The sequence below is a fragment of the Lithobates pipiens genome, unplaced genomic scaffold (genome assembly GCF_037356315.1).
Source record: "Lithobates pipiens isolate NorthernLeopardFrog02 unplaced genomic scaffold, aLitPip1_a1.2 Scaffold_27, whole genome shotgun sequence".
Lineage (NCBI taxonomy): Eukaryota > Metazoa > Chordata > Amphibia > Anura > Ranidae > Lithobates > Lithobates pipiens.
In genome coordinates, this window is record NW_027507788.1 from 225,683,434 (window position 1) to 225,700,598 (window position 17,165).

General features: G+C 42.6%; 1 protein-coding gene across 1 annotated transcript in view; it reads left to right on the forward strand.

Annotated features, from left to right (window-relative positions):
* Positions 1–17,165, forward strand: part of LOC143933026 (uncharacterized) — a 156,553-nt gene that overhangs the window by 112,569 nt on the left and 26,819 nt on the right. Inside the window, exons 22-26 of the mRNA XM_077455944.1 lie at positions 3,104–3,260; positions 6,946–7,018; positions 7,366–7,470; positions 10,319–10,533; positions 14,126–14,280. Of these exons, the coding sequence (XP_077312070.1) occupies positions 3,104–3,260; positions 6,946–7,018; positions 7,366–7,470; positions 10,319–10,533; positions 14,126–14,280 (705 nt within the window). The remainder of the gene's footprint in view (positions 1–3,103; positions 3,261–6,945; positions 7,019–7,365; positions 7,471–10,318; positions 10,534–14,125; positions 14,281–17,165) is intronic.

Genomic DNA, 17,165 nt, shown 5'->3' on the forward strand with positions numbered 1-17,165 from the left:
AAGATCTCAAGTCAAATCGCTCTGCTGAATGGATCTTCCTAAGCCAGCCCCAGCCCAGCATGGGAATGAGGTCTTCACTAGACATAGGAAACCCTTCCTAGGCCAGTGACAGCCTTCTTACTACTCCATTTTCCACCTGACCCTCTGTTAGCATGACTCATCCATATTTAAGGGCTGGCCTAGCCACCCTGCCAGGATAGTATGCTTGGGGATTGGCCAGGCTCCCCTACGTATGCAGATCAAACCACCTGGCCTTCGCCCACTAACTTCTAAAAGTTTCACCAAATATGTTCTGGGCTTCTTTCCTGCCTCTGGTGTCTGGTGGTCCCACCTGGACCTTGTTGGTCTAGTGGCTCTAGCTGCTGTCCACCTGCGCAGGGTAACGGAAGCTCAGTCCCAACTGCCCATTCTGCCTGGTCAGGGGTAACTGTTCTGTCCCGCCATCCTGCCACCCACTCAGGTAGTCCTGCCTGCAGATCTTCAGATTCCTGAGCATCCCCCCAGTCCTATTCTTCCTCCAACTTTCTCTCTGGGGACCACTTAGTCTCTACTTCTAGGTGTTCAAACTCAGCCTCCAGTCTGGGAGACCCCAAGTCAATTTCACCACAATTGTCGCTCCCTGCTGGCTCACCTGAGGACACATGGTCATCATAATCTGGTTCCTTCCAGGTGGGGCTGAAAGGCAGCCAGCCTCTCCATTGGTATAACTTGAACTGGAATAATGTCTCTCACCTCCCACAGTGGCTCTTCCCCCTCCTGGCTCTGAATTGCTGCTGACCTCTAGCCTCTTCCACAAGAGTAGTGGTGGATGCCTAGTCGACTACAGGCCTACACGCCACACACCTCCCGACTTTCTCTGACCGACTGTCTCCACTCCATTCACAGTCCTGACTTCAGGTCCACTGAATATATGACTGGCAGCAGGTCACCAGGCACCAACCTAACCAAGGGCTCATCACAGTGCCCACACATCAGCCAGGCTCCAATCACTGCAGTGGCTCTCCAGCAGTCAGGACACTGCAAGCACACTTTTTTAACTCCATTAAATGTGCCGAGAGCAAATCTCTCCCCCCACCCCCCCGGAATTTCAGTTGCACGCTGGTATTACCATCCGATACTCCAACGGGTCCTGCACCTCAGGAAAGCCCACAAACTAGTCGTAAGTCTGCAGGTAACCCACCATATTGCTCCTCTCCTCCACTTCAGATACTGGGCACACTGGACTTGCTTCGGGGTGCGGCTCCACCCCAAGTCCAGACATGCTGGTGCTAGCAACTCTGATAAGCAGGTCTGTTTCCACGCACACTGTAACTCCTTCGTGACTAGACTGAAATATGCAGGAATGTTTTTTTTTTTTGTCAACATCACAAGATCTGATGTTTGTAGAACTTGTTAGGACAAGGCACTTGGTCGCAGCCATGGTTGGACAACTGAGTGCAGTTAACGGCGTCGGTGAAGGCCTGCAATAATTGCTGCGGATAATAATGAAAAATGTTGTACGCCATAAGCTCAAGGTGACCAGATTTTTAAAATGAAATCCGGCATTACTAGTAATGGCGGCAATCAGCGCTCTCTGCACATCGCCGCTGCCGCCTGCCTCACAGCCTGTCAAGTCTTACTCTCCGGGCCCCCGGCTACTACTGGGTGGGGATTGGAGGAAAATCACTCCGCCAGGGAAGACAAGGAGATAAGCAGGTAGTCGGGTGGCCGGGACTTGAGCCAAGGCAGAAGAACATGCGAGCGGAGCTGGATGGGCATGTGCCCGAAACTGAAGAAATATTCCCTCCGCTCCGACCAGCACATCATCATCAGAAAGGGGCACAGATAATGGAAAAAAATATGCCCCCCTAAGCTAGTAGGAGTGGAGGGGGGGGGGGGGGGTGTAATTCAGATTTTTTTTTTTTTTTAATTCTGCACTGACTGCCTTTGAAATTGCCCCAGCTCCTGTTCAAATCCAATCCGGGGACAAAACCGGGGACAGACTTGGTCCAGGGACAGTGTCCTCAATCCAGGGACTGTCCCCGGAAACCGGGGATGTCTGGTCACCCTACATAAGCTGTAAAGCCCCATACACACTATCAGATTATCTGCTGAGTTTTTCCTTCAGATTTACCAAAACCATGTAGTAGAAGGGCCTGCCTGATTGCATACAAATTGAAACTCCTAAGGTTTGTCCTCATATTATATGGTTTTGGTAAATCTGAAGGAAAAACTCAGCAGATAATCTGATAGTGTGTATGGGGCTTTAGCCATATTTATCAAAATTAAAAGAAAGAAATGCTTGAAATATATCACTCTGTGTGTAATAAATCTATATATTATACGAGTTTCACAATTTAAATTGAATTACTGAAATAAATTAACTTTTTGATGATATTCAAATTTTTTGAGATGCACCTGTGTGTGTGTGTGTGTAAATACATACATATATATATATATATATATATATATATATATATATATATATATATATATATATATATATATATATATATATATATATATATATATATATATATATATATATATATACATACATATATATATATATATATATATATACATATATATATATATATATATATATATATATTCATACTTATCTTGATGGAAGAATCATCGGACACCGGTGCCTCTTCACTGAGAACCAAGCCACCGAACGCCACCGATGGCTCGGTTCTCTCACCTCCCAGAGCAGAGAGCTGCTGCCTGTCAGTCGGCAGCTCTCCTGCTCTGCCCTCTGAGCTGTTGAGGGGCGTTGAGCAAGCGTCTCAGCGGTTGAGACTACCATCAGTCCAGGCTGCTGGTGCTGGACTGATCTTGGTGACGTCAATGGAGAGCGGACTTCAGACCACTCTCCGCTGAAAACAGGTCACAGGAGTGCAAAACAAACTGCACTCCTGTGATCCATAGGGGAAGCCCGGCCAAAAAAGCCCAGGCTGGACTTCTCCTTTAATCCTACTAATACAGTGGCAGGGCCTGTCACTATATATATATATATATATATATACTGTATACATAACCCTAATAGTATGTGCCAGTATTGTGTGCTAATCTTTAGATTACAGTAACGGAAAGCTGATGAAAGGTTTTCTGTACCCAGGTGTCCATCTAAAGATGTATCTACTGATGATCTAACAGTGGAAAGCAATGGAGTCGGCGCTGAATCTCGGTTTGCTATGAAAGTCTTCCAGAATACCAATTCTTACACCGCCTATCTCTATGCTGAAGTTGCACTCTGCACTAATAATTGTAGCTCGGTAAGACTCAACATACACGTAGAGGGTGTTCTGTGATTTCTGTGCCTAAAAAAGCAGTCAGGGATTATTTAGCCATATTGGCAATCAGTCAGCCATATATTCTACCAGCATGTCATTGGAGGAAGCAAATACAAGCAGAGCATGCAAACTTCATGCAAATAGTGTCCTGGTTGGTACTTGAATTGGGGTCCCCAGTGCTACAAGGCAAGAGAGCTAACAATCAAGCCACTGTGCTGCCCAAATGTCCACAGTTGGCTTTCTGATCATTACACAACCTTATTAAGATGCTTGGAGGTGCTTATGGACTAAAAAAACAAAACATCAATCAAAAAAATAAATAAAGGCGCAAGGCTTTTTACCTTCATGCATTATATGTGTGCTGCAGCCCCCAGCCTGTCCCCCCCCCCGTAACCCGAGACCCATTTTGACCCAGCGATGTGCGCAGGAGCAGCGGCTCTCCCGGGTCTCTCCCTCCTCATTGGTTGAGACATTGGCTCCCGCTAGTGTCAATCACAGATAGTGAGCCAATGGGGAGAGAGTGGAGGTGGGGCTGAACTGTGTTCCTTGTTAGAGCTCAGTAGTGAGCCTGCTTGTTATGGGGGCAGTTGGTAAGAGGGAGTGGCCAGTGGGTACGCAAGTAGAGGAGGAGCCAGGAGCGCCAGCGCAGTTCCAAAAAGAGGAGGATCAGGGCTGCTCTTTGTAAAACCATTACAACACAGCGAGTAAGTATCACTTTAAAGATGCCAGCTTTGCTCCTGATCTTCTGCTGTTTTTGCAAACCAAGCGGGCAGAACATTGCTGGGTGTGATGAGCGTGAAAGCTGAATAAATCACCAACTCCACACAACAATAATGAATAGACTGGTTTCTGATATTAAGATAGCACGGAAATTGTAGTATGGAGGAAAGAAGGTCTTACCGCTCCAGGAGCACACATGCAGACTGCGAACTGTTCTCTCGGCCCGGAAGCCACAGGTGCTGGCGATTACCAATAGTAACAGATGAAAGATGAACTCTGGACTGCCGCACTCTTCATAAAAACCACCTTTCTTTATTGAAGGATCACATCAAAGCCCAAACAAACACAGCAAACAAATAGCTATGATTAAGCACTACTGCTAGTGCAAAACGTCAGCTTTTCCTTTGTTTGCTGTGTTTGTTTGGGCTTTGATGTGATCCTTCAATAAAGAAAGGTGGTTTTTATGAAGAGTGCGGCAGTCCAGAGTTAATTTTACCTCTGTTGCTATTAAGATAGCACCACCAGAGTTCACAGTTCTGCCCATCTGCTGCCATAATATTGACTAGGTATCCCTTACAAAGACAATTGATGGTGTCATGCTGCCCCGATACAATGTAGAATAAATAGGTCATTGGGGAATATGGCTTAGAGGGACCGAAACCAATGTGGTAGTAGGGGAAATGTAAACAATTCCAGGTAAGTCTCACCATTGAAGTGATGAAAGACAGTGGCGTCACTAGGTTTGGTGTCACCTGGTGCAGTGAAATGTGGCGTCAACCCCCCCCCCCACCCCCCACCCCCGCTAGCCTGCCACAGTGCATTTGGAGGTGCCATTAACAATTAATTGTACCTAAATGTATCTGGCAAGGGCAGCACTTTTCCGCACTGTGTTCCCGTGTAAACTGGCCCTTAATGGACATTTATGGACGCATGTTATGATTTCTCATGAATGAATGAATGAAATACTTGTATAGCGCACAATGCGAACTGAATCGCCTCTATTGCCATTCCAGGATCCGGTACATGCTCTGCAATGCACAGATCTAAGGGGTGTACTCAATTCAGCTTTGTATGTAAAAATTCCTTATACAATAGAGTGCGATTTAACAGAAGATAAGCTCTCCGCTCCCACACCCAATCTTCCCTGACATACATACACCCAGGTAATCTTTTCCCCAGACAGGTGACGTCAGAGGCACACAGAAAATGGCTGCTATTTGGGCGACACATATTTGGGATAGCGACAGGATGACAGCTCTGCCCCACCCTCCACCTCTCATTGGGAGACTCGCTCTGAGAGTTTGGATGATGGATGTACGCACAGCCCAGTGCGGCTTCCTATCGGCCCGTCCTGAGCAAACGGAGCCCGGGAGCTCGCCGGTTCCCAGGTCGGAGCTATAGTTTAAATGCACTGAAGTAACCCCCCCGACCACACCACACTTCGGCTGAGATTGACACACCAATGCTGACAGAACACGTCATGCTGGATAATTCCCAGCAGGATCAGAATTAATGGGGATGAATGGCTGGGAAAGTGTTGATTGTTCTGTGCCGACAGCTCCATGTGTTCTCTCACCGTTGGTGTCACTCCTCTAGCAGGTGTCACCCAGGTGCGGTCCGCATCCCCCTCACCCGCATAGAAACGCCACTGATGAAAGAACCCGGTGTACCCGCATTCTCCACTGTTTCTATTGTAGGGAAAACACAGAAAAAGAAACGTGGATGATGTGACTTTAGCATAGCAGTTGTGTTTCGTGGTCAGCACCCCCATAACGCTGCCACTGATGAAAGAACTTGGTGCACCCACATTCTCCACTGTTTCTATTGTAGGGATAACACAGATAAAGGAACGTGGATGATGCGACTTTAGCACAGCTATGGTGTTTCTTGGTCCACACCCCCATAGCGACGCCACTGATGAAATAACTTGGTGTGCCCGCATTCTCCACTGTTTCTCATTGTAGGGATAACACAGGTAAAGGAATGTGGATGATGCGACTTTAGCATAACTGTGGTGTTTCTTGGTCCGCACCCCCCCTACCCCCATAGCGACGCCACTGATGAAATAACTTGGTGGGCCCACATTCTCCACTGTTTACATTGTGGGGATAATACAGATAAAGGAATGTGGATGATGTGACTTTAGCAGAACTATGGCGTTTCTTGGTCCGCACCCCCCACCTCTATAGCAATGCCACTGATGAAAGAACCTGGTGTACCCGCATTCTCCACTGTTTACATTGTAGGGATAACACAGATAAAGGAACGTGGATGATGCGACTTTAGCACAGCTATGGTGTTTCTTGGTCCGAAACCCCCATAGAGATGCCACTGATGAAAGAACTTGGTGTGCCCTCATTCTCCACTGTTTCCATTGTAGGGATAACAGAGATAAAGGAATGTGGATGATGCGACTTTAGCATAACTGTGGTGTTTCTTGGTCCGCACCCCCTACCCCCATAGCGATGCCACTGATGAAAGAACTGCACTAGCGACGCCACTGATGAAAGAGCCTGGTGTGCCCACATTCTCCACTGTTTCCATTGTAGGGATAACACAGATAAAGAAACGTGGATGATGTGACTTTAGCATAGCAGTTGTGTTTCTTGGTCAGCACCCCCATATTGCCGCCACTGATGAAAGAACCTGGTGCACCCGCATTTCCACTGTTTACATTGTAGGGCTAACACAAATAAAGCAACATGGATGATGTGACTTTAGCACAGTTGTGGTGTTTCTTGGTCCACACCCCCATAGCGATGCCACTGATGAAAGAGCCTGGTGTGCCCGCATTCTCCACTGATTTCATAGTAGGGATAACACAGATAAAGGAACGTGGATGGTGTGACTTTACCATAGCTGGGGTGTTTCTTGAATACAATTTACATTTCCTTCATCAATTTCACTTGTCTGAAACTTCTATTAAATGACTTATATTTCTTTACAGACCTGCAGCTCTCAATCTGTATCAAATGTTTCCCAGCCAATTGTAGGAAATGCCAGTATCTATTTGGATGCAGGTAAGTCATCTCATGGTCACTGTTTTGTTACAGTAATGTTCCACGTTTTTTCAGTCACAGATATTAAAGTCCAACTCCAAACAAAACATTACTTTCTCCTTATTTAAAAACCTGCAGAGATTTTAACCGCTCACCATCATAATACAAAATGTCTTTATTACTTCATATGTCCTGTATATTTACCAGACCAATAAGGCAGCAAGTTGCCCATTAGGGATTATTGTCAGGGATTACAAACACTTTAACTTCTACGGTGATCACTACACAATTATTTCATCCTACAGAGAATGTGAATATTGTATGAGAAATCCAGAAGAATGAACTTTAATGTTTTCCTGTCTCTCCAGTGGTTGCGCCTGTTTCCTGTGGAAGTGATTCCTGTGCTGAGGATGAGTATTGTAATGATAGAACTGCCTGCCAGTGCAACACAACTCTCTATCCGTTCATTAGAGGTATGATAGGCTATAATACAATGGTCAGGATGGATCTCTTTTGCCATTTAAAAACAAATATTGAATTTTCCCATAAACTATATGACATGCATGTAACACACATCAATGTAAGGGGGCACTACACTGATCATCAATGTAAGGGGGCACTACACTGATCATCAATGTAAGGGGGCACTACACTGATCACCAATGTAAGGGGGCACTACACTGATCATCAATGTAAGGGGGCACTACACTGATCATCAATGTAAGGGGGCACTACACTGACCATCAATGTAAGGGGGCACTACACTGATCATCAATGTAAGGGGGCACTACACTGACCATCAATATAAGGGGGCACTACACTGACCATCAATGTAAGGGGGCACTACACTGATCATCACTGTAAAGGGGGCACTACACTGATCATCAATGTAAGGGGGCACTACACTGACCATCAATATAAGGGGGCACTACACTGACCATCAATGTAAGGGGGCACTACACTGATCATCAATGTAAGGGGGCACTATACTGATCATCAATGTAAGGGGGAACTACACTGATCATCAATGTAAGGGGTCACTACACTGATCATCAATGTAAGGAGACACTACACTGATCATCAATGTAAGGGGTCACTACACTGATCATCAATGTAAGGGGTCACTACACTGATCATCAATGTAAGGGGTCACTACACTGATCATCAATGTAAGGGGTCACTACACTGATCATCAATGTAAGGGGGAACTACACTGATCATCAATGTAAGGGGGAACTACACTGATCATCAATGTAAGGGGTCACTACACTGATCATCAATGTAAGGGGGCACTACACTGATCACCAATGTAAGGGGGCACTACACTGATCATCAATGTAAGGGGGCACTACACTGATCAACAATGTAAGGGGGCACTACACTGATCATCAATGTAAGAGGGCACTACACTGATCATCAATGTAAGGGGGCACTACACTGATCATCAATGTAAGGAGGCACTACACTGATCATCAATGTAAGGGGGCACTACACTGACCATCAATGTAAGGGGCACTACACTGATCACCAATGTAAGGGGGCACTACACTGATCATCAATGTAAGGGGGCACTACACTGATCATCAATGTAAGGGGCACTACACTGACCATCAATGTAAGGGGCACTACACTGACCATCAATATAAGGGGGCACTACACTGACCATCAATGTAAGGGGGCACTACACTGACCATCAATGTAAGGGGGAACTACACTGATCATCAATGTAAGGGGCACTACACTGATCATCAATGTAAGGGGGCACTACACTAATCATCAATGTAAGGGGGCAGTACACTGATCATCAATGTAAGGGGGCACTACACTGATCATCAATGTAAGGGGGCACTACACTGATCATCAATGTAAGGGGGCACTACACTGATCATCAATGTAAGGGGAAACTACACTGATCATCAATGTAAGGGGGCACTACACTGATCATCAATGTAAGGAGGCACTACACTGATCATCAATGTAAGGGGCACTACACTGACCATCAATGTAAGGGGCACTACACTGACCATCAATATAAGGGGGCACTACACTGACCATCAATGTAAGGGGGCACTACACTGACCATCAATGTAAGGGGAAACTACACTGATCATCAATGTAAGGGGGCACTACACTGATCATCAATGTAAGGGGGCACTACACTGATCATCAATGTAAGGGGGCACTACAGTGATCATCAATGTAAGAGGGCACTACACTGATCATCAATGTAAGGAGGTACTACACTGACCATCAATGTAAGGGGGCACTACACTGATCATCAATGTAAGGGGGCACTACACTGACCATCAATGTAAGGGGGCACTACACTGACCATCAATGTAAGGGGGCACTACACTGACCATCAATGTAAGAGGGCACTACACTGATCATCAATGTAAGAGGGCACTACACTGATCATCAATGTAAGGAGGCACTACACTGATCATCAATGTAAGAGGGCACTACACTGATCATCAATGTAAGGAGGTACTACACTGACCATCAATGTAAGGGGGCACTACACTGATCATCAATGTAAGGGGGCACTACACTGACCATCAATGTAAGGGGGCACTACACTGACCATCAATGTAAGGGGGCACTACACTGACCATCAATGTAAGAGGGCACTACACTGATCATCAATGTAAGGGGGCACTACACTGATCATCAATGTAAGAGGGCACTACACTGATCATCAATGTAAGGAGGCACTACACTGATCATCAATGTAAGAGGGCACTACACTGATCATCAATGTAAGGGGGCACTACACTGATCATCAATGTAAGGAGACACTACACTGACCATCAATGTAAGGGGGGCACTACACTGACCATCAATGTAAGGGGCACTACACTGATCATCAATGTAAGGGGGCACTACACTGACCATCAATATAAGGGGGGACTACACTGACCATCAATATAAGGGGGCACTACACTGACCATCAATATAAGGAGACACTACACTGATCATTAATGTAAGGGGCACTACACTGATCATCAATGTAAGGGGGGCACTACACTGACCATCAATGTAAGGGGCACTACACTGACCATCAATATAAGGAGACACTACACTGATCATTAATGTAAGGGGCACTACACTGACCATCAATGTAAGGAAGCACTACACTGATCATCAATGTTCTGTATGTAAACTGGAAGTTTTATTGGGATTTAAATCTTTGACTCTATGGCAGATTTTTCCCCAGTCCCTGGTCACTCTTGCCACCCTAAAGTCGGTATATATAATGTACATCAATCACATGACCTTCTCATCTCAGAAATGCTGAATAAATTTACTATTTTTTTCCAGGAAGCCTTCCATCTCCAAATCTTATTTGTACTGGAGAAAAGTTCAATATACAAGTGTCAAAATGTTGGTTGGAAGCACAAGGTTATCGTACATCCGATATCAGGCTGAACAGCGCCAACTCTGAGTGTTGGGCTGGAAGGGAGGTTGTGGATGGAATATCGGAGATGACCCTTCATCGTCCATTGATAACCTCTGACTGTAACACTGAAGCTGTGGTAGGTCCTCCTGACAAGGTCTAAATGTTTGTTATACAAAAGAAATAAAAACTGATACATTAGAGTATGTACTAGAGCTGCACGATTAATCATTAAAAAAACGCAATCTCGATTCACACCCCCCCCCCCCCCCCCATGATCTCTCCTGCTGTGAGAGTAGGCTATTCCTTTATATAAACAAGTGGAGAGATTATCTGCTCACTCATCTGTCAAAAGAAAGCATCCCGGGCAGTCTGCCAAGTTTGGAACTTGAAACATTGTAACTAAGCTTACTTCTTGGATCGAAGGGATAGAACTTACTAACAAATAATCTGGGCAGTCTGCCAAGCTTTCAACCACTAACCACTTAAAGTCAAAATCTTTTCTGACACTTTTTTCTTAAATTAAAATCAATATTTTTTGCTAGAAAATTACTTGAAACCCCCAAACATTATATATACATCCATATTTACATCCATCAATTATGATCATTAATAGTTATTAAACCGTGGAAAATACATATACAGAAGAAACAAAAAATTTCACCAAAAAAAAATGATAATAATATATATGTATAGAAAAGAAAGTCCCGGTGCTCTTCTTCCAAGATGGGTAATCAGACCCGCTTGCACAAATCTAGATCCGTATCAAAACGCTTCCACCAAATCCAGGATGCACCACCACCTTCCACGATAAACACTCACCAGAGACCAATATTAACCACCTCAATACTGGGCACTTATACCCCTTTCCTGCCCAGGCCATTTTTCAGCTTTCAGCGCTGTCACACTTTGAATGACAATTGCACAGTCATGAAACACTGTAACCCTGTGACATTGTTATCATTTTACACAAATAGAGATTTCTTTTGGTGGTATTTAATCACTTCTAAGTTTTTGTTTTGTTTTTTCCTAAAAAAAAAAAAAATACCAAAAATTAAAAAAAATAAGTTTTTCTTAGTTTCGGTCATTAAAGTTTAATTTAATTTTTCTCCTTCTCTGATGGGCACTGATTAGGTGGCACTGATGAGGAGGCATGAGTATGCCGCACTTATGGGCACAGATATGTGACACCGATGAGCACTTATGGGTGGCACTAGGCACAGATAGGCGGCAGGGATAGGTGGCACTGATGGGCAGCACTGATGGACGGCACTGATGGGCATTGAGGGGCAGCAGTGATGAGCATTGATGGACAGCAGTGATGGGCATTGATGAGCAGCACTGATAGCCAGCACTGACTGGCATCATTGATGGCTACTGATTTCTGGCACTTGTGGGCACAGATTGGTGCCAATTGTGGGCACTGATTGCTGGCACTTAATTGTAATCAGGGCACTGATGTTCAGTGTTGTGGAGTACTGGAGTTCAGTGCTTTTGCACTGACAAAAAATGTGTTCATTTTCATTTCATTTGTTTTTTTAGCTATGAGTAAGCACTGATTGCGGTGCGAAACGCGTTAGTTTTCCTGTACCCTGTTATGCTGTGGATTTTTTTAATGGTATCTTGATGTGACCCACGTTGTTTCAATTAAAGATGGGATTTCAAGTCTTTTTCCAGTGTGCGGCTATCCAGAGTTTTGTCCTGCTTGTTTGCTCAACGTAACTAATACGAATTTATCTCAAGCTACGAATTACCTGAAATAACAAATGCCGCATCGCAACAAATATAATGGAAAAAATGAATAATAAATAATAATAATAAAAAGGTTTTATTATTATTGTTATTTGTTATTATTAGATCGTTATGTTACATTCTTTTAGGTATGCCATTCGTTACTTCAGATCATTCGTAACTTCGGATAAATTCGTACTCGTTACGTTCACTAACAGCCAAATTTGAAAGGAAATTCCAATGCCTATAATTTATTATTAGTTAGTTATTATTTCAGATTTTTGGGTTTTCGAATTTTCAGATTTTCATTTTTTTGAATTTTCAGATTTGCATTCTTATATTTGGATCAAATTTCCTTTCAAATTTGGCTGTTAGTGAACGTAACGAGTACGAATTTATCCGAAGTTACGAATGATCTGAAGTAACGAATGGCATACCTAAAAGAATGTAACGTAACGATCTAATAATAACAAATAACAATAATAATAAAACCTTTTTATTATTATTATTTGTTATTAATTTTTTCCATTATATTTGTTTAGATGCGGCATTTGTTATTTCAGATAATTCGTAGCTTGAGATAAATTTGTATTAGTTACGTTCACAAACAGCCAAATTTGAAAGGAAATTCCAATATCTATAATTTAATAGTTAGTTATTATTAGTTATTTCGAATTTTACTGATTTTCTTTTTTTTTTCAGATTTACAAATTCTCGGATTTTCAAATTTTTTCATTTCCGAATGTTCGAATTTTGAATTCACGAAATTCGAAAATTGTGAAATTCGGGATTTCCAAATTTCCAAATTCAGAATTTTTCGAATTTCTCAATTTAATAAATAAATTGTAAAATAATAATAATAATAATAATAAATAATAATAATAATAAAACCTTTTTATTATTATTTATTATTAATTTTTTCCTTTATATTGGTTTAGATGCGGCATTTGTTATTTCAGATAATTTGTAGCTTGAGATAAATTTGTATTCGTTATGTTCACAAACAGCCAAATTTGAAAGGAAATTCCAATATCTATAATTTAATAGTTAGTTATTATTAGTTAGTTATTTCGAATTTTACTGATTTTCTTTTTTTTTCAGATTTACTAATTTTCGGATTTTCACATTTTTTCATTTCCGAATGTTCGAATTTTGAATTTACGAAATTCGAAAATTTTGAAATTCGGGATTTCCAAATTTCCAAATTCAGAATTTTTCTAATTTCTCAATTTAATAAATTGTAAAATAATAATAATACTAATAATAATAAATAATAATAATAATAAAACCTTTTTATTATTATTTATTATTAATTTTTTCCATTATATTGGTTTAGATGCGGCATTTGTTATTTCAGATAATTTGTAGCTTGAGATAAATTTGTATTAGTTACGTTCACAAACAGCCAAATTTGAAAGGAAATTCCAATACCTATAATTTATTATTAGTTAGTTATTATTTCAGATTTTTGGGTTTTCGAATTTTCAGATTTTCATTTTTTTTTTAATTTTTCAGATTTGCATTCTTATATTTGGATTTTCAAATTTCCAAATTTTCAAATTTATGAAATTTCCAATTTTAGAATTTCCGAAAATACCAATTGCTGAAATTTCCAAAATTTCAAATTTCCGAATTTAGAATTTTAGAATTTCCAAATTTCGAATTTATGAAATGTCCAAATTTCGAATTTCCAAATTCGAAATTTCGGAAACGCGAAAATTTGAAAATTCAGAAGATTTGAAATTCGGAAATTCGAAAATTTCGGAAATTCGAAAATTTCGGAAAGTGAAAAATTCGGAAATCGAAAAATTCAGAAATATCGCTATTAACGAATTTGTCAAAATTCTTTAATCGAATTTGGAACTAAACGAATTGCACATGTCTACTGGAGACTTTCTTTTTACACTGATAATAATAGTAACTATTTGCTGATATGCAGATTGCTGTATGGCGAGATGTTTTCTGACCTTGTCTAATGACTTCTGTACTTCTCTCTACAGGTAAACGCCACCCATGTCACATACACAAATCTGCTGTATATTTTTGCAAAGATGTTTCCAATCCAAGTAGTAAATGATTTTGCCATGAATATTTCCTGCACCTACCCGCTGCCTTTGAATGTCAGTCTTAATGTGACAGTGCACACAATAGTTGGGTAATTATTACTGTATTCCGCAATGTTGGTCTTTCAGAAATCAGCTATAATGATTTTGGATTCCCTTGTAGGGCTGTAGTTTATTGGTTAATTCCTCTTTAATTATTGGCACCACATTAGCCTCGTGCCAGATCTCAATATAAGCACCAGTTTTTGCAGTGCTTTTTACCCACTTTCAGCACCGGACCATTTTGCTGGCCAAAGACCAGACCACTTTTTTGCGATTCGGCACTGCGTCTATTTAACTGACAATTGCGCGGTCGTGCGACGTGGCTCCCAAACAAAATTGACATCCTTTTTTTCCCCCACAAATAGAGCTTTCTTTTGGTGGTATTTGATCACCCCTGCGGTTTTTATTTTTTGCGCTATAAACAAAAATAGAGCGACAATTTTGAAAAAAACGCATTATTTTTTACTTTTTGTTATAATAAATATCCCCCAAAAATATATAAAAAAATGTTGTTCCCCTCAGTTTAGGCCGATACGTATTCTTCTACATATTTTTGGTAAAAAAAAATCGCAATAAGCGATTATTGATTGGTTTGCGCAAAAGTTATAGCGTTTACAAAATAGGGGATAGTTTTATGGCATTTTTATTAATAATTTTTTTTTTTACTAGTAATGGCGACGATCAGCGATTTTTATTGTGACTGCGACATTGTGGTGGACACATCGGACATTTTTGACACATTTTTGGGACCATTGTCATTTATACAGTAATCAGTGCTATACAAATGCAGTGATTCCTGTGTAAATGACACTGGCAGTGAAGGGGTTAACCAAGGGGTGGCAGTGTAGGGGTTAAGTGTTCCTAGGGGTGTGTTACTAACTGTGGGGGGGGGTTGGGCTTTCATTTAGTGAACACTGATCTCTGCTCCAATCACATGGAGCAGAGATCAGCGTCACTTGTTGCTAGGCAGAACGAGGAGATGCCGTTTACAACGGCATCTCTCCGTCCAGCCGCCCCGTGAGACGATCGTGGGTATGCCCGTGGGCGATCGAGTCCGCGGGACCCGCGACCGGACTCACGGGAGTCCCGACCAGCAGCACGCTCGCGATGGCAGGGCGGCATTAAAGATTGGACGTACCTGTACGCCAATATGCCTGCCCGTGCCGTTCTGCCGACGTACATCGGCGCGTGCGCTGGTCGGGAACCGGTTAAATGACAAAAGGAGACAGCACAGTTACAATGCAATTCAATACAAGAGGTTTAGGAGGGCCCTGCTCCCGAGAGCTTACAATCTAATAGAGTGCGGCACGTGGTACAAAAGGTAATAACTGTGAGGGACGAGCTGATGGGAGAATTGAACTTCAGCTGTTGGGTGAAGGCATAGGAGATAGCTGGATAGATTGGGATAGGGAGTTTCAGAGGAAGGGAGAGGCTCTGGAGAAGTCCTGGAGGCCTCCATGGGAGAAGAAGGTGAGGGAGTCGGAGAGCGAGCAGGAGGTCTTAGGAGCAGAGAGGACATTAGGGTGGTATTTGGAGAAAAGATTGGTGATGTAGCCTCAGGCAGAGTTGTAGGTGGCTTGGTATGTTGTCCTCACTTTAAAGTTTATATAATTAGGAAATTAGAAGCCAGTGGAGGGATTGGCAGAGAGGGGTGGCAGGCACTGAGTGGTTGGAAAGGTAGATGAGTTTGGTAGTGGCATTCATGATGGGGACCCTAATGTAAGAGAGAGGCTCTCTGGGGAACCTGATGTAAGAGAGAGAGTCTCTCTGTGGTCCCGGATGTAAGGGGTTGGCTCTCTTGGGACCCTGATGTAAGGCGGATGATCTCTGGGGACCCTGATGTAAGGGGAGGCACTCTGGGGACCCTGATGTAAGTGGGGGGCTCTCTGGGGACCCTGATGTAAGGGGAGGCTCTCTGGGGACCCTGATGTAAGTGGGGGGCTCTCTGGGGACCCAGATGTAAGGAGGGGCTCTCTGGGGACCCTGATGTAAAGGGGGCTCTATAAGGCTATATGGGGACCCTGATGTAAGAGGGGGGCTCTCTGGGGACCCAGATTTAAGGAGGGGCTCTCTGGGGGCTTTTTTGCGCAATTGCGTACAGTTTATATACTGTTTTTTGCGTGTTTGCAAAATTAAAGTGGGCCGGTCTGGATGAAGTCCAGCACCAAATTTTTGTCCCAGTCCAACCCTGGGTGAGAGATAACGACGGAGTCATTAAGTTGCTTGGCGGTTTCATTGGTTAAAAAGGACCTATTTTGAAGATGTTACGAAAGTAAAGTCTACAAGATTTCGACACTGAATGTTGAGGCTGAAAGGACAGATCTGAGTCCAGGAATACACCCAGCACTCTGTCATGAGGGAAAGGACTGATGTTTGTATTATCAATCCTTTTGGAGAAGTCAACGAAGGGGTGAGGGGGGGATATTACAGAGCCTTGAAAAAGTATTCATACCCTTGGAATTTTCCACATTGTGTCAGGTTACAACCAAAAACGTAAATGTATTTTATTGGGATTTTATGTGATAGACCAACACAAAGTGGCACATAATTGTGAAGTGGAAGGAAAATGATAAATGTTTTTCAAATGTGAAACGTGTGGGGGAGGTGCATTTGTATTCAGCCCCCGTTACTCTGATACTCCTAACTAAAATCTAGTGGAACCAATTGCCTTCAGAAGTCACCTAATTAGTAAATAGAGTCCACCTGTGTGTAATGTAATCTCAGTATAAATACAGCTGTTCTGTGAAGCCCTCAGAGGTTTGTTAGAGAACCTTAGTGAACAAACAGCATCATGAAGGCCAAGGAACACACCAGACAGGTCAGGGATGAAGTTGTGGAGAAGTATAAAGCAGGGTTAGGTTATAAAAAAAATCTCCCAAGCTTTGAGCATCTCACGGAGCTCTGTTCAATCCATCATCAGAAAATGGAAAGAGTA